Source organism: Coregonus clupeaformis, chromosome 9 (assembly GCF_020615455.1).
Source record: "Coregonus clupeaformis isolate EN_2021a chromosome 9, ASM2061545v1, whole genome shotgun sequence".
Classification (NCBI taxonomy): Eukaryota; Metazoa; Chordata; class Actinopteri; order Salmoniformes; family Salmonidae; genus Coregonus; species Coregonus clupeaformis.
In genome coordinates, this window is record NC_059200.1 from 55,443,252 (window position 1) to 55,466,548 (window position 23,297).

Below are 23,297 nucleotides of genomic sequence, written 5' to 3' on the forward strand. Positions count from 1 at the left end.
GATTGTAACTTCCATCAATGTAATTGTCTGCCTAGTTAAATAAAGGTAAAATAAAAGAAATAAAATATATGCATATAACATGTTTTTTCTTTCTTGTTTTTTTTCTCGCATATATTTTATTTATTTTATTTTACCTTTATTTAACTAGGCAAGTCAGTTAAGAACACATTCTTATTTACAATGGCGGCCTACACCGGCCAAACCCGGACGACGTACATATATATACTGTATATATATATATATATACACATACATACATATATACATCCTTTAAAAATATATATATATCCCTTTATTACTTTCCAACCCCACCATCCCCTCCCTAATTGGAGTAAACTAGTGAACAACAATGATTAGGCCTCTACTTCATGCTCATACATACTATATACATTTTATGGACACAGTCACTAATTATATTTTGTTTGTTTTTACTCCTGAACTTCCTCCGATCATTTTCATGATGTCCATCTGGTATGCTTCTATATGCTATCTCTAACTGTGCTCTTTCACAAAAGCTCACAATATATAACCTATATACTTATTATGTTATGGTTATTCTTACACTTTTTCATTTCACCTGTCCAGTGTGCATTTACAGGTGATTAGAACGCTTGTTATGATTACTTTTACACGTGTTCATTACACCTGTCCAGTGTGCATTTACAGGTGATTAGAACGCTTGTTATGGTCATTTTTCCACATGTTCTTTACACCTGTCCAGTGTGCATTTACAGGTGATTAAAACGCTCTAATCCAGAGACTCTGTCTTGCTCCAGAGTCTAGGTGGGCCGACGCCTAGAGACAGGGGCTGAAGCAATGAAGGAGGAGCGACCCCCCGCCTCTGGCCAAGGCCACCTACATCCCGTCAGCTCCCTTTCCCAGCGATATGGGGGAGAGGGCCAGAGAGAGCAGAGGCAGACCCAGGGAGGGGGGCCGACCCATGCCCAGGGCCACCAGGGGGCGCCACTACATCCACCTAGCTCCCTGCGCTAGGGAGATCGGGGGAGAAGGCCAGAGAGGGATGGGGCCGACCCAGGGAGAGGAGGGCTAACACCGGGAGAGTGGGGCCGACCACCGCCCACGGCCACCAGGGGGCGTCACTACATCCACCCAGCTCCCTGCCTCAGGGAAAGGGGGGAGAGGGCCGGAGAGTGCTGGAGCCAATTCAGAGAAGGGGGGCCAACCCCCGGAGAGGGTGCCTGATCTCCGCCCCCTGCCAAGGCCTCAAGGGGGCGCCACTCCATCCAGCCAGCTCCCTGTCCCAAGGAGATGGGGGGAAAGGGCCCAGCAAGGGGGGGGCAACCCCCGGAAGGATCCTAACCCCCGCCCACGGCCACCAGGGAGCGCCACTACATTCAGCCAGCTCCCTGCACGGGCTGGGGCAACCCAGGGAGGGTGGGCCGACCTCCGCCCACAGTCAAGCCACCAGGGGGCGCCACTACATCCAGCCAGCTCCCTGTCCCAGCTATAGAGAGAAATAGTAATGGCGTCTTTTTGTAGGTAGTAACTCCGCCATTGTTCGTTCGACAGCCTATGGGGTAATGAATAGCGTTTTTATAGTTTTTTTGATAATTGCCAAAAACAACCTATTTGGTAAATACAGGCTTAGGACCCCCCGAAATGTTATACGTTTTTGTTCTATGAGATAATTTTCATCAGCTAATGTCACATTTTATGATTCTTTTAACTTTTATGTATTGAAAAAAAGCAAATAAAGCACATAAAGGCTTCATTATTAATTAAAGTCATGTTAAATGACTGATATTATCTCATAAAAGAAAACATAAAAGATCTCCTAAACCCGTCTTATCCTCAGACCTTATTCTCTGCGTTTTGTCATATGTCATATTTCTACCATTATTACATTTACATTTTAGTAATTTAGCAGACGCCATGGTAATATTTTGTTAAATACATATAACTCACATCTCTGGGCCATCTTTTATCATTTTCCTCACAGTAACACACATTTTCAGCCTTTGTTGGTCTTATTACACCAATATCTATTCCTTTATGGCATTGAAAAATCTATTCAGTTCCTTCACATTGAAATGAATCGTGGCCAATTTGAAAATAGGCTGCTGTGACTGATTCTACACTAAATCTATGATGACTATATTAAACTTTTTTATTTATTTATTTTTAGTCATTTAGCAGACGCTCTTATCCAGAGCGACTTACAGGAGCAATTAGGGTTAAGTGCCTTGCTCAAGGGCACATCGACAGATTTTTCACCTAGTCGGCTCGGGGATTAGAACCAGCGACCTTTCAGTTACTGGCACAACGCTCTTACCCACTAAGCTACCTGCCGCCCCTTTTCCAATGGGTATCCTTGTTCTGTGGGAAATTTGGTGTAGTTATCATCTAGGGTACCATGTCATAATAAAGCACATCCCAATACTTTCCATTCTGTGTCAATATACCCCAAAATGCATACAGGTATGACCTTTGACCATTTTTCGTTGTCTATGAAAACACATTTTATTGACACTTTCCATCCACCAGATGGGGTTGTTTTGAGAAAAGTACCTACTTTTCTAAAACCCCATCTGTTTGATAAATAAATTAAAGCAATAGTCACTATACTTTCCAAACCACAAAGGCTGGATTAAAATATGTTTTCTAAAAAGGAATGTATTACTGTTAAGGAGGCAGCGGAAGAAGGACCAGGGTGCACAACATTTCAGAGAAATAAACTTTTGTTGCGTATGGAAAATGTCTGGGATCTTTTATTTCAGCTCATGAAACATGAGACCAACACCTTACATGTTGCATTTATATTTTTGTTCAGTGTATATACATCCCTGTGAAAACGTGCTGCAAACTGAGACGTCATCGCTCTAGTTGGTAATCCAATGTTTTGCGAATAGCTGGCTAGCAAATATCTAATGTCTAATCTTATCTAATCTTATTTTAGCAAACATTGAAAAAGCCAACAAAAAATAATAGTAGTGAGTTGTGACTGAATAGATATTTAATAAACATTTCAAAACAATACATTATACTATAGACCTGCTAAATTACTCACATCCAGCATAAAAAACATTAGAAACAGAATTAACTAAAATAATTCTGTATTTATTTCATGAAGCAAACATTGTATGACTTTGTGAAGGTGTAGTAGAAAGAAGCTGTCCGTTTTCCTCCCCCTCCTTCATCTGTGGTGCTCTTTCAAAATAGCATTTGCAGATTCCTGTGAACGTCAACAGTCATAAACACGTCATTCTGAACAGCAACATCTTCCTAATAAGAATTTAGTCCAGTTGACAATTCAACAGAATTCAGTCTTGTCCATGTTGATAATCGGTACAACATGAGACAGATCACAAGACAGCAAGCCGTGGTATACAGTGGGGGAAAAAAGTATTTAGTCAGCCACCAATTGTGCAAGTTCTCCCACTTAAAAAGATGAGAGAGGCCTGTAATTTTCATCATAGGTACATGTCAACTATGACAGACAAATTGAGGGAAAAAAATCCAGAAAATCACATTGTAGGATTTTTAATGAATTTATTTACAAATTATGGTGGAAAATAAGTATTTGGTCACCTACAAACAAGCAAGATTTCTGGCTCTCACAGACCTGTAAGTTCTTCTTTAAGAGGCTCCTCTGTCCTCCACTCGTTACCTGTATTAATGGCACCTGTTTGAACTTGTTATCAGTATAAAAGACACCTGTCCACAACCTCAAACAGTCACACTCCAAACTCCACTATGGCCAAGACCAAAGAGCTGTCAAAGGACACCAGAAACAAAATTGTAGACCTGCACCAGGCTGGGAAGACTGCATCTGCAATAGGTAAGCAGCTTGGTTTGAAGAAATCAACTGTGGGAGCAATTATTAGGAAATGGAAGAGATACAAGACCACTGATAATCTCCCTCGATCTGGGGCTCCACGCAAGATCTCACCCCGTGGGGTCAAAATGATCAGAAGAACGGTGAGCAAAAATCCCAGAACCACACGGGGGGACCTAGTGAATGACCTGCAGAGAGCTGGGACCAAAGTAACAAAGCCTACCATCAGTAACACACTACGCCGCCAGGGACTCAAATCCTGCAGTGCCAGACGTGTCCCCCTGCTTAAGCCAGTACATGTCCAGGCCCGTCTGAAGTTTGCTAGAGTGCATTTGGATGATCCAGAAGAGGATTGGGAGAATGTCAGATGAAACCAAAATATAAGTTTTTGGTAAAAACTCAACTCGTCGTGTTTGGAGGACAAAGAATGCTGAGTTGCATCCAAAGAACACCATACCTACTGTGAAGCATGGGGGTGGAAATATCATGCTTTGGGGCTGTTTTTCTGCAAAGGGACCAGGACGACTGATCCGTGTAAAGGAAAGAATGAATGGGGCCATGTATCGTGAGATTTTGAGTGAAAACCTCCTTCCATCAGCAAGGGCATTGAAGATGAAACGTGGCTGGGTCTTTCAGCATGACAATGATCCCAAACACACCGCCCGGGCAACGAAGGAGTGGCTTCGTAAGAAGCATTTCAAGGTCCTGGAGTGGCCTAGCCAGTCTCCAGATCTCAACCCCATAGAAAATCTTTGGAGGGAGTTGAATGTCTGTGTTGCCCAGTGACAGCCCCAAAACATCACTGCTCTAGAGGAGATCTGCATGGAGGAATGGGCCAAAATACCAGCAACAGTGTGTGAAAACCTTGTGAAGACTTACAGAAAACATTTGACCTGTGTCATTGCCAACAAAGGGTATATAACAAAGTATTGAGAAACTTTTGTTATTGGCCAAATACTTATTTTCCACCATAATTTTCAAATAAATTCATTAAAAATCCTACAATGTGATTTTCTGGATTTTTTTTTCTCAATTTGTCTGTCATAGTTGACTTGTACCTATGATGAAAATTACAGGCCTCTCTCATCTTTTTAAGTGGGAGAACTTGCACAATTGGTGGCTGACTAAATACTTTTTCCCCCCACTGTATAGTGTATATTTATATACAGTGGAGATCAGGTTTTAAGATTGAGGTTTCTAGCTGAGGATAACTGGAGCCACCAGAGTTATAGCATCTCACTTTGCCAGAAATACACACAGTGTCACATTTTTGTTTTGTTTTTGTCAGTGTTAGACTGTTGTAAAGTGTTCAACTTTTAATGGTCTTCAATAAACGTTCATGTTAACTGTGTAACTGACTCTTTTTACAGTTTGTTTGTTGTAGGCTATCAATTGGATTTTGAGGTGTTGGACAAGAGTACATTTCAAGTTTAGTGCTGTTTCATAGCTCACGCCAAGTAAAAAATAAGTTTCCTCTATAAACAGTGTGGGACAGTGCAGGAACTGACCAATGGCAGGTAACAATGGGCGTTGATATCAAGAAACGCCCCAAATTGCGGTCTACAATTACACCATATTGCAATATCATGGTCAATATGACAGTTTTTGGCAAGTTCGCAGGACTAAATGAGAAGAAAGAAGGGGCCCCTTTTCAGGAAACACCCCCTGGACACTTGCCCAATTCAGACCCTTCTGTCCTGCTCCAGGTTGGATGAGAGGCCTGTATTTGTCAGAAAATGAATTTCCACTTACAGGAAAAGTCTCTCAATTAAATAATTAATAAATGCAGAATAGTCACGTGTGTGATCCATGTATAGACCGTATGGATCCATGTCAGCCAATGCTAAAATATTGCTCTGAATTTTATGTTTCAGAGATTCACCATGGAATGCAGTGAATAAAGCTCACAAAATAGAAGCAGTAGGAAACTACATGAGACAACAATCATGAATGAAGGTCAGTAAAAGAGTATGATGCCAAGCAATTTATTGGAAACACTGATAGACTTGATGTCTGACCAACAGAAACCCATCCAAGGCCTTAGCTTACATTGTTCAATGGGGCCAGGATGTTGGAGTTACATTGAAGGAAATGGGATAATGTGAAAGAGAATGGGTGTAATTCAGGCTTGAAAAAGTCCAAGGAAGAAAACATGCTCATGAATACAAAGCTTGATAAAAATGAAAATAAAACGTAACTTTGCTCTGTGGATGGAGAAGTATGGTCAAAATCTTACTTCTGTATTAACTACACAACATTCAAGTCATTTCTGTCATTTTGGTAAATCTCTGAATAGAATACAGCAATTTATTTTAGAGTAAAAAAATTACGTTCTGAACAAATGGATGCAACTTCCATTATTTCATATCAACCTGTTCAACTCCTCAGTAAAAATCCATACATCCCAATAATTGAAAGATATTGCCAACCTGACCAGGCCCAGTCCATCACTAACCACTGAGTAAATATTCAGTTCTATTGAGGCTTGATCAGTTATCTATTAGTTGTAGATGGTAAAAGCAAGAGATTTACAGAAATGTTGAGAAAGAATGATAGACTGGGTAAAGTAGTGGAGAAAGTTGAGTTCTAGGGAAATAAACCATAATAAGATGTGATGGGATATAAGGAATGACTGGTTTCTTCATAGTCTCATATCATCAGTATTTCCATAGTCAATAGTTTAAAAGATTTCATCAACAACAACAAAAAATGTACCTAATGCAAGCATACTCTCACGTTTACACAAACACTCGAAATGCACTCCCAGAATCCAAGGACTTTAAGGCAAGAGTTTCCATTCAGGAAAAATTTAAAATAAAAAGTTTGCCCTCTCCACTTTGTTTTCCTTCCTTATACGTAGCTCCCCCCTCTGTATTTGTGGCCCCCAGTCTTTGTCCTCACCCTTCTTAAAAAGAGTCACACACCATGGAGCTGAGGGAGATGTGGGCAGAGCAGAGGAGGGGGTCGTGCAACAACCAGCAGAGAAGGCATTCTAAAAAGACGAAGTGGAGCTGCGGACGCTAGCACCGATGGCGAATCACCATAGCCGATGCTGATGGAGGTTTCGACTGAGGACGGACCGGACATCTGAGGTGAACCTGAGATTTGAGAGGAAGAAAAAGAGGAACTGGAGCATTACTATGGAAAAACAACATACTAATGAGTTATGATGAGGGGTCACTAGTCTTGGCAGCTCATCACAGGTGTAATATCTTTGAGACATACCTCAGTGCGTCTAGCATGGGTAGCAGGTTAAGAAGAGCTGTGTCGCTTGGGTCGCTGAACCACGATTTGATGGGTATTGCATTGTCTGTGAGGTGAACACACAAATGTTTGACAAGAGGATAAGGAGACAGGACAGATTAATGATGACAAAAGAAGAAAAGGGTCATAACCCAATAAGCCCCTTTTGGGTACAAACTCAATCCCAGGAAAATGGCACTTGGCATCTACCTAAACTTAGTTTGGAATAACAGTGTGGTAGATAAGCAATTACACATGAGATATTCCTGTGTGAGTTGTCGCACATGTACAGCGCCTTCAGAAAGTATTCACACCCCTTGACTTTTTACACATTGTTAAGTTACAAAGTGGGATTCAAATTGATTTAATTCTCCTTTTTTGTCAACGATCCACACACAATACTCTTATGTCAAAGTGGCAGAAAAATGATACGATTTTTAAAAACATAAAACACTAATATACACTACATATACAAAAGTATGTGGACACCCCTTCAAATTAGTTGATTTGGCTATTTCAGACACATCCGTTGCTGACAGAGTTGTATAAAATGCAAACTCCATAGACAAAACATTGGCAGTAGAATGGCCTTACTGAAGAGCTCAGTGACTTTCAACGTGGCACCGTCATAGGATGCCACCTTTCCAACAAGTCAGTTCGTCAAATGTCTACCTTGCTAGAGCTGCCCCGGTCAACTGTAAGTGCTGTTATTGTGAAGTGGAAAGGTCTAGGAGCAACAACGGCTCAGCCGCAAAGTGGTAGGCCACACAAGCTCACAGAACGGGACCGCTAAGTGCAGAAGCGCGTAAAAATCGTCTGTCCTCGGTTGCAACACTCACTTCCGAGTTCCAAACTGCCTCTGGAAGCAACGTCAGCACAATACTTGTTCGTCAGGAGCTTCATGAAATGGGTTTCCATGGCCGAGCAGCCGCACACAAGCTTAAGATCACCATGTGCAATGCCAAATTTCGGCTGGACTGGTGTAAAGCTCGTCACCATTGGACTCTGGAGCAGTGGAAACGCGTTGTCTGGAGTGATGAATCACGCTTCACCATCTGGCAGTCCGACAGACGGATCTGGGTTTGGTGGATGCCAGGAGAACGCTACCTGCCCCAATGCATAGTGTCAACTGTAAAGTTTGGTGGAGGATAAATAATGGTCTGGGGCTGTTTTTCATGGTTCTGGCTAGGCCCCTTAGTTCCAGTGAAGGGAAATCTTAACGCTACAGCATACAATGACATTCTAGACGATTCTGTGCTTCCAACTTTGTGGCAACTGTTTGGGGCAGGCCCTTTCCTGTTTCAGCATGACAATGCCCCCGTGCACAAAGCGAGGTCCATACAGAAATGGTTTGTCGAGATCGGAGTGGAAGAACTTGACTGGCCTGCACAGAGCCCTGACCTCAACTCCATCGAACACCTTTGGGATGAATTGGAATGCTGACTGCGAGCCAGGCCTAATCGCCCAACATCAGTGCCCGACCTCCCTAATGCTCTTGTGGCTGAATGGAAGCAAGTTCCCGCAGCAATGTTCCAACATCTAGTAGAAAGCCTTCCCAGAAGAGTGGAGGCTGTTATAGGAGCAAAGGGGGGACCAACTCCATATTAATGCCCATGATTTTGGAATGAGATGTTTGACGAGTGTATCTTGATTAGATGCGTTTAGATAAGTATTCAACCCCTTGTCAATACAATCACCTTTGGCAGCCATTACAGCTGTGAGTGTTTTTGGGTAAGTCTCTAGGAGCTTTGCATACCTGGATTGTACAATATTTACACATTATTCTTTTAAAAATTCTTCAAGCTCTGTCAAGTTGGTTGTTTATCTTCCTAGACAGCCATTGTCAAGTCTTGCCATAGATTTTCAAGTCTTGCCATAGATTTTCAAGCCGATTTAAGTCAAAACTGTAACTAGGCCACTAAGGAACGTCGGATGTCGTCTTGTTGATCCATCCTCAGTTTTTTCCTATCACAGGCATTAGAAAAACTCCCTGGTCTTTGTGGTTGAATCTGTGCTTGAAATGTACTTCTCGACTGAGGGACCTTACAGATAATTGTATGTGTGTGGTACAGAGATTGGGTAGTCATTCAAAAATCATGTTCAACACTATTATTGCACACAGTGAGTCCATGCAACGTATGTGACTTGTTAAGCAAATATGTACTCCTGTACTTATTTAGGCTTGCCATAACAAAGGGGTTGAATAGTTATTGAATGAAGACATTTCAGCTTTTCATTTTTACTTAATTTGTAAAAAATTAAAAAACGAAATTCCACTTTCAGATTAAGTGGTATTGTGTCTAGATCAATGACACAAAATCAAAATGTAATCTACTTTAAATTCAGGCTGTAACAACAATGTGGAAAAGGTCAAGGGGTGTGGATACTTTCTGAAGGCACTGTACATGTAGTAAATATAACATCGTAGCAGTTGCTTACCAGAGTGGCTGCGGTAGGCCCCAGGCGAGTTGTCCAGGATGACTACACTAGATAGATCGTTGTGCACCACAGAAAGATCTTTAATATAACTACCCAGATCCAATGTACAGTGCTAGACAGAGAAAAGAAAGAGGAATAAACTTGAGTTTTATATGTTGCAAATGAGTGATAAGTCTAACTGTACATCCTTTCCAGAGAGAACCTCTAAATCAGGTGTGTCAAACTAATTTTTCCCCGTGGGCCACATTCGGTCTTCATAGTCCTCTATCCATTGCTTTTGGAATTTTCGATGCTCCCTGACTGATGACTGTTAGCAAGCTGGACAGAGTGAAGAGACTATAAATGTAGGTCCATTATCATTTCTACACAGTTTCGATTTGGTTTTAGTTATGTCAATGTCGATTGAGCTAGGTTTTTTTCTCAAACCACCCGTAGGTCGGATTGAATGGGCTTGCGGGTCGGATCCGGCGTGGGCCGTATATTTAACACCCCTGCTCTAAATAATGACAAATAGACATTCAGGGCCGGTTCCCTGGACACAGAATTAAAAGTGCTTAGTCTAGGACTAAGCTTAATCCATGTCCAGGAAACCAGCCCTCAGACTAAGACTGAGCAGGGTGCATAACTGTACAGAGTTGAAGTGAACATGTCAGTGGGTTTGTTTACCTGTCTGTAGTATCTTCGTTTCAGGATGTCCCTGTCCTTGTCTAGCTGGTCAGACACAGCTGAGCCATAGATTTCCATACTGGCCGTGAAAACCACCAGCTCATACCACTGACTCACCTAAGAAAAGAGAAACAAACAGGCAAGAGAGAACCACCAGACAAATGTGTTCAAAATAAGTACAAGTGATTAATCAATTACAAATGAATTAACTGTAGTCTACAACCTCAAATTAGAATTAATGCTAGGTCAATGCACTTTTCACAAACACATTTATTCTCATCTCCAAGAGCTACAGTAGAGAGAATAAACACAATACTTATAATTTCCTTAGCCTCTTGAAAACCTACAAACACAAACTCATTTACATAGACAATTAATCCTCCATAATGTCCATGCTTACTAGTATATTTGAATAATTATTTGGATATTGACACAAAAGGCCTATCACTCACCACTTCTAAGAAGAAGTCCACATGCGGTCTTTTATGTACAAAAAACCTGACAGGATGTTTGTCGATTACCACCTTCACAAGAGAGAGAAAGAAAAAGAAAGAAAATAAGAGAAAGCAGGTAAGGTTAGGAGACACATTCCTGGAGTTAATTAGTGAACGATGAGTGTTGGTCAGTCTGGTGTGTGTGTTGACAAGGTGACGTTAATTAAAATCAGTCAGACAGTGAACGTATAGGCCATTACCTTTAGGATGAAGTCCGGTGGAGTGCCTGGTCTCACTGTGGGTCTCATCACCCCGTCATGGTGGGAGTGAATTAGGGTCTCGTCAAGATCCAGCACCAGAATCTTCCTCTTAACAGCATCTGATGAGCAAGAGCCCAATCACAGTCAATACCAGAGAGAAAAACTAAACAAGTAACCTCTCATTTATCAATTTCTACCTAAGCCATAGATCCCTGGTTTCATAGCCTAGTCCCAGATCGGTTTGTTCCATCACACCAACTCTTACTGTCAATGTCCTGCTAATCATGATAGCGACAATAAGATTGTCAAGACAGCACAAACAGATCTGGGACCAGGCTAAGACCCTTTGACCTTCTTATGAGACACTATGAATTTGTGGTTGCCATGGCGCCATGAGGTAGACTAGGCAGAGAGCTCCTGTACATTTTAAAATATTTTATTGTTTGTGTTTTTTTATTGCATTTTTTATTTTATTTTGTTAGCCTAGTAAGTTTTAATTATTTATATACCTATTCAGCGGTCTCATAAGACCGGCAAGTCAGTTTTGTCCAGATAGCCCAGAGGCTAGCTTGCTTTCATTTTTATTTGAAACTGGAGATAGCACAGGCTTGGACATCACAGAGGCTTGTTGTAGTGGATCTCTCACTCCAAGGAGGACTATCCCAATAATTGATGTGTAGTGAGCCTCTGGCGCACTAGAGAAATCTAGAGGATGCCGGCATCACCCAGGTAGGTGCTACATGTCGTTTGAGGAGTATCTACCCACTGAGTCTGCAGAGAAGCTGGGGATTGCAAGGGCTGGCCTGATGATCCGGACCTGTCTTACTGACTTGTTCGTCCCAAGAACTACATGTACTTTTGTTTTTAAGCGTCTTTGAGATTATCTGTATAATGAAAAGCGCTATATAAAATAAATATATTATTATTATTATTATAGTATTGTTGAAAGTAAACAGGATACTTACTGAGTCTGTTTCTGGACACAGGCGACAGAGGTAATGTGTCATAACGCACTGTTTGGTACTGGATTATCTGCAGAGGGCGAGATGAGCAACTGTCACAATTGAGAACCTGAAGAATGACAATTTCCCAAAACTGTTTTTTTTATAAACACAATAGGCCATTTGTTAAATACATTGTAGAGCAATAGCAGTGTGCTGGAGTTGTCAAATATTTAGTTTTTTACTATGCACCTGGAACTACATAAGATTTCAATGGGTTCCAGACATGTGAAATTAAGTTCCAATGACACCAACACAGTTTGTCACCGTTCTGTTCTTTCAAATATTCCTCCAACATAGATTAGACACCTACACAGTGGTTCTCCTCCAGGACTCACACTTCAATTTGCCCTCTGCACCGGGGCTATATTTAACAGACACATACTCAAGCACACATGTACACACATCCTCAGCTGTCAAGGACTGTCAGATGCAACGCAACGGGTAGTTTCAAGGCAGGCAGCCTTGTGAGGCCTTTGTGCACACACACAGATAGAGTAGGATACTTTAGCTGGTATTGTAGAGCTGATACAAACAAAAACCTGCTTACAGTCACCACGCTTTATTGACAGAATGTCCAGCTATTACTTTCTCCTTTTCCTACTACAGTGGATTGGTTCGGTTCTGCAGCAAAAACTTGTTATAGGATCTGCTGAACAATGGAGTGAGTGGCTAATAGGGCTTACCACGCTGATTATAGTTGGCTGGTTGGAGAGAAATGACCCCCTTAGTCAAGTGGTTACATAAAACAGGGAAAGGTCATCCTAATGGGTTGTTTGTCTGAAGAGCCATTATCAAATCTGAACAGATGGGAAGCTCTAGGTTACACTACAGTGCGTCAACAGAGAGAGGGAATATACAACCATCTATACAGCAAGCATTTCTACTAGGCAATATACAATTGTCAGCTAAACTGGTAAAAAAATATTTTCAGAAAAATGTTAATCATATTTTATGAGAGAACTTGGTTTAGGTCTTGTAAAAGTCAGCATTTGCACTTTTTTGTAAAAAGTATAGTCAGATTCAGATGTTTTGGTTTATCCTGGTGCTCTTGCATTTCTTATTTTCAAGTATGATACTTGAAATAAAATACTATTTCAGAGTGTGTATAGAGTTCCCAGCTCTGCTTAGTTACACCTGAAACATCTAAATCCATATCCAAAGTCCAGAGTCCAATCATCACCATACAGTGTCATAAACACTGCCCATGACAGATGTCAGAATACAACTCTGCTTCTTCCTGTGCAATGCATTTTTTGCTTTCCTAGCATGAGCAAAACCAAGAAGTAAAGAAGGAATTTCAGTAGGTGTAAATGTATACTCACAGTCAGAGTTGTTGTGGCTACAAAACAATAACCTTTTCCAAGATTTCAGTTATCATATAGTACAGTAGAAGTACCATTCAGACCTTGTAATATATATATTGGTGTGTGTGTGAGCTTCAGAAGGACTGTCTCAAGAGCATTGGCAAGTCCAAATGGGCCAAGTGTGTTATTAGTTTATCCAACTACCATTATCAGTTATCCAAGTGATATTGATTTGGGGAAATCCCATCGTAGGGGCCAATGTATTACATATTTAGTTCTAGAATACTCACCGTCCTTAAATGTTTCCTGAGTATGTACAGAATTAACCCCCATATTCTAGACGTCACTCCGAGGAAAGTGCGAATGCCAAGTAAACACTGACGGGTCTTCAGCATGTTGACTGTCACTGAAACAGTATTCTACCAGCCTCTTCCCTCCAGAACCTGCACCTGCAGGTCAAGTAAAGACACCGACTAATAGCAATCGTGTGCTCAGTTCAAATCCCACTTTCGCCACACTCGACTGAAAATGAATGAAAACATACCTTTTAAAAAGTAGCCAAACTAGCTAAACCGTCATTAAAAATGAAAGCGATGAATCCAAACGAGTAGCAACTAGCATTCGCTGGTACCCGGTCGCTAGTTTAGCTAGCCCTGGCAAGCTAGAAAAGTGCATAAAAGGAAACGTCCTTATAAAATCCAAACAATGCACTTCTAACTTTGCTTAGTTACGTTGACAGATTGAAGTTGGTTGACGAAATATGCCAAAAGTCCCAACTATACGCCGTCAACACAGCCTTCAAACAAATCCGGAAATGGACAGCGCGCCGCCATAACTAAGTGGTTTCGACTAGGCGGTATACATGCCGCGTTTATTCAGAACTAGGAAACTCGAAAATTCCGACTTGCTAGCTGATTTAACGCGGCACGTGTATAACTACCACCTATTAGCAAGTCGGACATTTCTGAATTTCCTAGTTCCGACCAGTATGTGAACGCAGCAACAGCTACGACCGGAAGTGACTTTTTCGTAGCAGGTTGAGAGAAGCTCGTTGGGCATTTAAGCCCTGAACAGCGCCTGACAGGCAACCTGTATCCCAGGCTGCGTTCCGCCTCCAAGACTAGAGCCAATCGCATGCAAGGAACAACGAGCCATCGAGCCACATTCAAACAGAGCCAGAAAGCTGAAGCCTAGGGGATGGATCGAAATGAATATAATGGGTACCTAGAGGAAAATGGGGGAGGGTCATGCTTTTTCAATTTCAGTCAAGGGGAGTGTTTAGTATAAATAAATAAAAAAATCTAGTCCAGGGGAGGGTCATGCAATTTGTAATTGATGAAATTTCAATATTTCTCAGTGTTTTAGAATTAGTATTAGGCTATATATCTATGTGTGCCCTATGCCACCCCTCATCTCTGATTCTCTGCTGGGCACGCAATATCAAGTGTGCCTATAGGCAAAAAAATTAAGTGTGGTCTCAATCAAATGATCCATAGACTAAAGGCTACGAAGTGCATGCTTGGTGAAGCACAGAGCAAACTTATATATATATATATTTCTAAGATAGCTGCTGGGATGGTGTAAATAAAACTAGGCTGCATTACACACTGCAATGGATATTCCAACCCTGAGCCCCGGCCTGCTCTGCTCTTGCTGATCAAAAACGTTTTGTGTGCTACCTAACAAATGGCTGTGCTGTGTAGGCCTACGGTGGCAATTCATGAGGAGAGTCAAAGGCTTCTTCCAAAAATATTTTTGGGGATTAGTCCTAGTATAATCTTACGCACGGCCTAGCCTATAGCCTATGTTGTGTTCAGTGTAAAAAGGAGAGCGTGAATATGAGGAGGAGGACCAGAGGTCAACTTTGATAGCTTGCTACTACTATAATTGATTTGATTAAAAACAATATGTTTCTTGCCCATGATGTAGGCCTATTTATTAGAGACTTCAGAATAATCCAGATTAGAGTCATTTACATTTACATCATTGTGGTGCTGAAACTTGAAGCAGCAGCTGTGAAAAAATCAATCGGAAATGGACAGCTCATGGTGCTGAAAGTAGGCACATTTGAGTAGGCATAATTCATTTAAACAGTCTTCATTTTAATTAGACTTTATTAACAACAAGAGGGCTTTGTGTTGGAGCCTATTTCTTCCTATTGAAGAAATAAGAAGTAGGCATACCTGTTTGACAGACGAAATTAGGCTATAGGCTGCTATATCCATAGATTTGTCAGTCAATTCCTCCATCCACCATGCACCTTTTCAATAGCCTACCGCCGTGTCAGTGAAGGGCTGTTAAGTTAAAACCAAGACTCGAATTGAGGGGGTATAAGAGGATATGCCATAGGTCTACTTTTTATGAATGAAAATGGCAAAAAGCACAGGCCTACCCCTTGTTAGTTTAAGATTTTGAAGAAAATAAAACGTATCTGATTATATAAAGTGATCTATAACAGTGCTTTAGTCTGCAATGCGTTATGCTAGAAACAAGCTGTAAAATACCCTGGGAAAGATGTGACTCTGATGCATATGGGGATATCATTGTTTTGTTTCTTTGACATTCAGCTTCTTACGACGATCGTGACAGCGTTGCCATGTAATACTTACAGGACAAAGAACAGTTTCTAAAACTGGTCTGTCCAAGAAGTGAGGGTAAATGTCAGACATGTTCTCTGCTATCCACTATTTGTTTTAATTATTATTTTGGGTATAGGTAAGGGTCACTAGTTTTTTTTAAGTGTTCAGGGAGGGTTTAGGTCAAATATATTTTGCTGAAGGGAGGGCCATCCATTTTCATTTCAGAGAGGTCTTATTTTCTCCATGTAACACTTATTACGTTCACTCCATGGAGGAAAAAAGGTAATATAGCTAGCATCTTTCAAAATTAAGGCAACTTTATACTGATATATCACTGATACTAACAACAACAGGGCTGATTTGTTTTAGATGAGCAATATTTGTTGTGCTTGTTAGCTAGTTTGCTAGCAGGGCTGCTTAGCAAGCTCACTTAGCTAGCTAGTCTTGTGAGCTAGCTAGCTAGTTAGCTAGGCAGTCTTGTTAGCGATGTATGCTGATTGTTAGCTTGCATAATTGTATAATTATAACACTTCATGTTTTGTGAATAATATTTAAATTTACAGAGGTCCATTCCTGACAGGATGATTAGATTAGCTTTCAGCCTCAGAGCTTGATCAGATTCAATAGCAGCCTCAGAGGCTGATAAGGCAGGATGCTGCCTTGTAGGCTGTTTAATGAGCTCTAGCCATCAAAGTGCCTTATAGTCTGATGCATATGATCCAGTGGGTGAGCTCTATTACACATTTTTTTATTGTCACACACTAAATAGGTACAGTGAAATGTGTTGTTTTACAGGGTCAGCCATAGTAGTACGGTACCCCTGGAACAAATTAGGGTTAAAGGAGAATTTCACACGGGCTCTGCCACTTATATAATCATTTCTAATGTTAACAACATTAAGTTTTTGTCATAAATATAACATATCTCCTCACCACGATCTGAAATGAGTGTATTTTCATTTCACTGTTAGAAATTAAAGTTCCTACTTCCGGTCAATTCATCTGTTCATAGTTTACCACAAACTCCGGCATTTATAGCGAGTGCATTCGGAAAGTATTCAGACCCCTTGACTTTTTCCACTTAAGTGATAATGCCCTCGAAGCCAGTGTTTGGAGGATGTATTGGCACGGGTGATGTTAGGCCCGAGACAAAGTCAAGGGCCGGCAAACCATGTCAATATATCCTCCAAACACCGGCTTCGAGGTCATTATCACTTACCTTTTTTCAACTGACATTTTTTGGTAAAAATCCATTAAAATGATGCCAGCTGCCTGCCTGTCTATCTCGTCCCGACTCCAGACACGTTCATTACTATGAGACAACAGGAGATCGAATTTCAATATTGAAACAATGTTGCAAATGTCGGAGAGACAGACAGCAAGGTTTATACAAATCTCTGCTGTTGAAAATGAAATGTTAGTCTAAAGGAAATGTGAGATAATGTCTAGATGCTTTTTATAGTGGCGATCAAGTTTATAAGTTCCCTGGCTGGGCTGATGAGACAGTGGATTGCGCAGTCAGATGGAACAGAGTAAATAGGCATCATAGATTTAGCCGGTGGCAACTTGTGGAATAGACCCCTTGACACCGGCTGGAATGCGCTTTTAACCAATCAGCATTCAAGATTAGACCCACCCGTTGTATAAATGTTGTTACACTACAGCCTTATTCTAAAATTGATAAATTATTTATTTCCCTCATCACTCTACACACAATACCCAATAATGCCAAAGCGAAAACAGGTTTTTAGACATTTTTGCAAATGTATTAAACATGAAAAACAGAAATACCTAATTTACATAAGTATTCAGACCCTTTGCTATGAGACTCGAAATTGAGCTCAGGTGCATCCAGGTGCATCCTGTTTCCATTGATCATCCTTGAGATGTTTCTAGAACTTGATTGGAGTCCACCTGTGGTAAATTGAATTGATTGGACATGATTTGGAAAGGCACACACCTGTCTATATAAGGTCCCACAGTTGACAGTGCACGTCAGAGCAAAAGCAGTTGACAGTGCACGTCAGATAGCCTAGAACACACTGAAAGGATGTGAGGTTAGTGGAGGAGTGAAGGAGGGAGTTTTGAGCGTATTCTGCCCAAGGCAGAAATGCAGCCCACACCCCCGGCCGGTCCTGACAGTAACTACGAAGGTACCTACCCAGTTCATGAGGTCGAAGGAGTTATCCATTGAGCTCATAGACAGGATTGTGTTGAGGCACAGATCTGGGGAAGGGTATCAAAACATGTCTGCAGCATTGAAGGTACCCAAGAACACAGTAGCCTCCATCATTCTTAAATGGAAGAAGTTTGGAACCACCAAGACTCTTCCTAGAGCTGGCCGTCCGGCCAAACTGAGCAATCAGTGGCATGATGAGAAACGTTAGTGAAAAACAAACGTTTTCGAAAAGAGTCTTCCAGAGAAGTTCTGAGATCACAGACTTGCTTGCTACTAGCTACTCGCCGTGTTGTTCGTTCACAGTTTTTATAACTAGCCCAAGGTTTTGGGAACGTCCCATCTACTGTGGTGTGGTATCTACTGTATATATTTTTTTAACAATATGAAACATACACATACAAACGACAGCATACAAACACACACAAACATCAACAACATCACCCTGTCCAGACCCACCTGCTCACACCCCCATCTCTAGCGCCCGCATCACTCTGCATCATTTTCTTTCTCTCCGTCGCCCACACACTTTCAACATTTAGATAATAAAGCATTTGACCTTTCCATTGTGTTAACGATTGAGGATTGGTTGATTTCTAGTATTTAAGTATACGTTTTTTCAAGATGATTGATGAGAAAAGTATCGTCCAACCCATCGGGTATCTGATTGCACCCTCATATGCCATGTCTTGAAATATGCAGACAGACAAATTATTAGTACAGTGGGGGAAAAAAGTATTTAGTCAGCCACCAATTGTGCAAGTTCTCCCACTTAAAAAGATGAGAGAGGCCTGTAATTTTCATCATAGGTACACGTCAACTATGACAGACAAAATGAGAAAAAAATATCCAGAAAATCACATTGTAGGATTTTTTATGAATTTAATTGCAAATTATGGTGGAAAATAAATATTTGGTCAATAACAAAAGTTTCTCAATACTTTGTTATATACCCTTTGTTGGCAATCACACAGGTCAAACGTTTTCTGTAAGTCTTCACAAGGTTTTCACACACTGTTGCTGGTATTTTGGCCCATTCCTCCATGTAGATCTCCTCTAGAGCAGTGATGTTTTGGGGCTGTCGCTGGGCAACACGGACTTTCAACTCCCTCCAAAGATTTTCTACGGGGTTGAGATCTGGAGACTGGCTAGGCCACTCCAGGACCTTGAAATGCTTCTTACGAAGCCACTCCTTCATTGCCCGGGCGGTGTGTTTGGGATCATTGTCATGCTGAAAGACCCAGCCACGTTTCATCTTCAATGCCCTTGCTGATGGAAGGAGGTTTTCACTCAAAATCAGTGGCGGCTCCTGAAAAAATTCTCAGGGGGGGCAATTTTTCTGATGATTTAGGTGACCTACACACATTTTAAAAAAGATATGTCCAGCAACAACATGAAGACAGGGGCAGCATATAAGTCAATACCAGAAGCATTTATTGACTGATCTGGGGAGATGGATTCCAGTTTCTGTGACAGATTATAAATAATCTCTGATGCCTTTGTTATATTAGCTTTTGGTTGAATGTACACAACGGTAACAAACAATTGGGGGAACTCACGGGGCAGATAGTAAGGTCGCAGTGACACAGAAAGCAGTTCAATGTCGGGGGTACAGAGTCGCTCTCTTACCAGGATCGATTTTCCCTGTGACTGTCAGATCGCGGTCCGCTCTGACCAGGGTGAAGCCGGCCGGCTCCACTTCTCTGTCCGGGACTCTGTCATCCAGCCAAGTCTCAGTAAATGCCAGCAAACAGGCCTCCCGATATTCGTGTTGGAAGCGCAGATTCGCTGACAACTCATCCGCTTTCCCCCTCAGTGACTGGGCATTAATCAGCAAGGTGGTGGGTAAGGGAAGTTTGTTCTGCTGTATTGGATTCCGCTGCCAGCAGCGTTTTCATTATTTAGTCCGTTCGTAGCGGGTATGTACACGATCAACAAGATCAGTCCAAAACCCACCACTGGAAATCCATGGTTGGCAGAATGTTTGTAAACTAAGTGTACAAATTAAAAACATAAAATAACGCCACTAAGTGTACAAATTAAAAACATAAGATAACGCCACACTGCAGGTCGCAACAGAGACGCTGCTACCCGCTATTTTCTTAGTTACGTTCATGGTTACGTTACGTATGACGAAAGCGCCGTAAGTGCAAGCCCTCAGAAACCCATAGAGATTGTATTGAAAGCTCTGAAATTTGAAAAAATAGATTTTACATGGGAGTCTATGACAGACTTCTGGGCGATTTTCAACCTGACTGAAATCGCCCCAAAAGGGGGGGGGGGGCCATTTGAAGCACGACTTTAGCCTGATTGGACATTTAGTGGCAGTCAGATCAGATTAGAACACTGATAACTACTGTTGCCGTGATATAATTGATTAGAAAAAAAATCCCTTCCTTTTCCCGTTTGGCAGTGCGTGGCCCATATCGCCCTATTGAACACACCGCCCCTGCACAAAATCTCACGATACATGGCCCCATTCATTCTTTCCTTTACACGGATCAGTCGTCCTGGTCCCTTTGCAGAAAAACACCCCCAAAGCATGATGTTTCCACCCCCATGCTTCACAGTAGGTATGGTGTTCTTTGGATGCAACTCAGCCTTCTTTGTCCTCCAAACACGACGAGTTGAGTTTTTACCAAAAAGTTCTATTTTGGTTTCATCTGACCATATGCCATTCTCCCAATCCTCTTCTGGATCATCCAAATGCACTCTAGCAAACTTCAGACGGGCCTGGACATGTACTGGCTTAAGCAGGGGGACACGTCTGGCACTGCAGGATTTGAGTCCCTGGCGGCGTAGTGTGTTACTGATGGTAGGCTTTGTTACTTTGGTCCCAGCTCTCTGCAGGTCATTCACTAGGTCCCCCCGTGTGGTTCTGGGATTTTTGCTCACCATTCTTGTGATCATTTTGACCCCACGGTGTGAGATCTTGCGTGGAGCCCCAGATCGAGGGAGATTATCAGTGGTCTTGTATGTCTTCCATTTCCTAATAATTGCTCCCACAGTTGATTTCTTCAAACCAAGCTGCTTACCTATTGCAGATTCAGTTTTCCCAGCCTGGTGCAGGTCTACAATTTTGTTTCTGGTGTCCTTTGACAGCTCTTTGGTCTTGGCCATAGTGGAGTTTGGAGTGTGACTGTTTGAGGTTGTGGACAGTTGTCTTTTATACTGATAACGAGTTCAAACAGGTGCCATTAATACAGGTAACGAGTGGAGGACAGAGGAGCCTCTTAAAGAAGAACTTACAGGTCTGTGAGAGCCAGAAATCTTGCTTGTTTGTAGGTGACCAAATACTTATTTTCCACCATAATTTGCAAATAAATTCATTAAAAATCCTACAATGTGATTTTCTGGAATTTATTTTCTCATTTTGTCTGTCATAGTTGACTTGTACCTATGATGAAAATTACAGGCCTCTCTCATCTTTTTTAAGTGGGAGAACTTGCACAATTGGTGGCTGACTAAATACTTTTTTTTCCCACTGTACATTTACATTGTAATACTTCTGTAATACAGCCAACTTTCTAATTCCGCTCATAACTTTTGGACTAGATAGCGTTCTCAGAAGGCAATGATTTTTGAGTCATTGTTAGTTTTACATTTAAGACATGACTCTGCCATTGTGCTGTAGAATTTGTGAATTCTGTCCCTTGTATAATATATTCTATACATTAGTTTATAATGGATTAAGCATACATTTTAATTAACTGTAATTTCATTAGTTATGTTCCAACATTCCCTCCATCTTGTGCCAATATCAGTTATTTTTATGTCTTGGTTAAAATAGTTTATATTTTTTTCTAAGAGATTGTCAGTTGGATAGGCTCTCTGCAAGATTTTGTAGATCTCACCTATCATATGAATATCATTTTCTGACTCAAATAGGATTCCCTCAAGGTTGCTCTGTCCAAAAGATTTCAAATCGAAATGTTGTGATATGAAACTCTTAAGTTGCATGTATTTGAAAATATCTACATTGGTCAGTCCAAAATTGCTTTTTAATTCTGTCGTGGAAAAAAATTAATGTCCTATTACCAAGTCATTTAGAATGTCTATGCCTTTAGTTTTCCATGTGGACCAATTTATTGGTGAATTCTGAAAAGCTTTCCATAGGGTTGTGTTTTTAGAGAGTGATATTGGTTCTTGTACAATACGTTTCATTTTCTTCCATATTGTTATACTATTATTAACTATGAAGTTGTTCATGTTCTTAGCTTTATCCTTTAGACACATGAACAAGATTTTGGGGACGAGCATGCACATCTTCAATATGTACCCATTGTTCCTCTTTAGTGCATTTAACTATATGTCGCAAGTAAAAGCCTTGGGTGGCGAGTTGATACAATTCCAAGTCTGGAAGGTTAAAAGCACCCTCAGTGTCACAAATGTAGAGAGGAGTAGGCAGGAGGCAGTCGCAGGTTTAGAACTACTGAATTTATTAAAGCACCATAGATTAAAGTGGGACGAAACCCACAGTGCAAAATATAAAGTACTCAGGAAATAGGAAAACAAGCAACATATAAAACGACCAACAAAGACAAATGACAGAGGGAGTAAATACACAGTGATAGAGTGGGGATTGGAACCAGGTGTGTGTAATGATGATGAGACAAGTCCGGGGTTGATAAGTGAAGGGCGTTTGCCAGCAGCAGGTTCGGCAGCAGCTAGAAGGCCGGCGACGCCGAATGCCTGAGCTGGACAGGAGGGGGAGCCAAAGCGAAGGCTGGTGTGACAGTAACCCCCCCGAGGCGCTGCCGACCTTGGGGACGACCCCGGAGACGCGGTGCGGGTCGGTTGGGACGACGCCTGTGGAAATCCAGAATGAGAGAATGGTCCAGGACGTCCCGCGCTGGAACCCAGCACCGCTCTTCGGTACCGTACCCCTCCCAGTTGACCAGGTACTGGAGAGACCCCCACGACGCCTTGAGTCCAACAGGCTGCGGACGGAGTACGCCGGGGGCCCCTCCACGTCCAAGGGAGGGGGAGGTGTGTCGAGAGGTCCAGCACTAGCCAAGGGACCAGCTGCCACCGGCCTGAGGAGAGATACATGAAATGAGGGTGAGATAAAGTAATTGACGGGGAGCTGTAATCCGTACGTCACCTCATTGATTCTCCTCAGGACTTTGAACAGCCCCACAAACCACGGGCTCAGCTTCCTGCAGGGCAGGTGGAGGGGCAGGTCCTTCGTAGAAAGCCAGACCCTGTCACCAGGGTGAAAGACCGGAGCCACGCTGCGGTGACGATCGGCCTGCACCTTCTGCCGGAGGACGACGCGCTGGAGACGGGTGTACGCTGGGTTCCATACCTCCTCGGCACGCCGGAACCAATCGTCTATCGCAGGAGCCTGGATCTGATTCCGATGCCAGGGTGCCATGGCCGGTTGATAGCCTAGAA

At 41.9% G+C, this 23,297-nt stretch overlaps 1 protein-coding gene across 2 annotated transcripts; it reads right to left on the reverse strand.

Moving 5' to 3' along the window:
• Nucleotides 1-5,765: 5,765 nt before the first annotated feature.
• Nucleotides 5,766-14,175, reverse strand: LOC121574112 (CTD nuclear envelope phosphatase 1A-like). Of its 2 annotated transcripts, XM_041886716.2 has the most exons (9): nucleotides 13,691-14,174; nucleotides 13,437-13,595; nucleotides 11,804-11,870; nucleotides 10,839-10,957; nucleotides 10,597-10,668; nucleotides 10,145-10,261; nucleotides 9,479-9,590; nucleotides 7,022-7,106; nucleotides 5,766-6,894 (listed from the first exon to the last, which is right to left on the reverse strand). In XM_041886716.2, exons 2-9 carry the CDS (start codon nucleotides 13,539-13,541, stop codon nucleotides 6,834-6,836), a joined length of 738 nt encoding a protein of 245 aa, XP_041742650.1. In that variant the 5' UTR covers nucleotides 13,542-13,595; nucleotides 13,691-14,174; the 3' UTR covers nucleotides 5,766-6,833. The 2 variants fall into 2 exon arrangements, with proteins under 2 accessions (XP_041742650.1, XP_045078670.1); XM_045222735.1 differs by having other exon boundaries at nucleotides 13,437-14,175.
• Nucleotides 14,176-23,297: the final 9,122 nt, after the last annotated feature.

Excerpts from the sequence above, each read along its gene's own strand:
- LOC121574112 (XM_045222735.1), bottom strand. The coding sequence starts at position 13,541 with ATGCTGAAGACCCGTCAGTGTTTACTTGGCATTCGCACTTTCCTCGGA. Across the intron at positions 10,262-10,596 it reads TGGACTTCTTCTTAGAAGTG|GTGAGTCAGTGGTATGAGCT; the intron begins GTGAGTGATAGG and ends CTCTTTTCTTAG. Across the intron at positions 6,895-7,021 it reads CCCATGCTAGACGCACTGAG|GTTCACCTCAGATGTCCGGT; the intron begins GTATGTCTCAAA and ends CTCAAATCTCAG.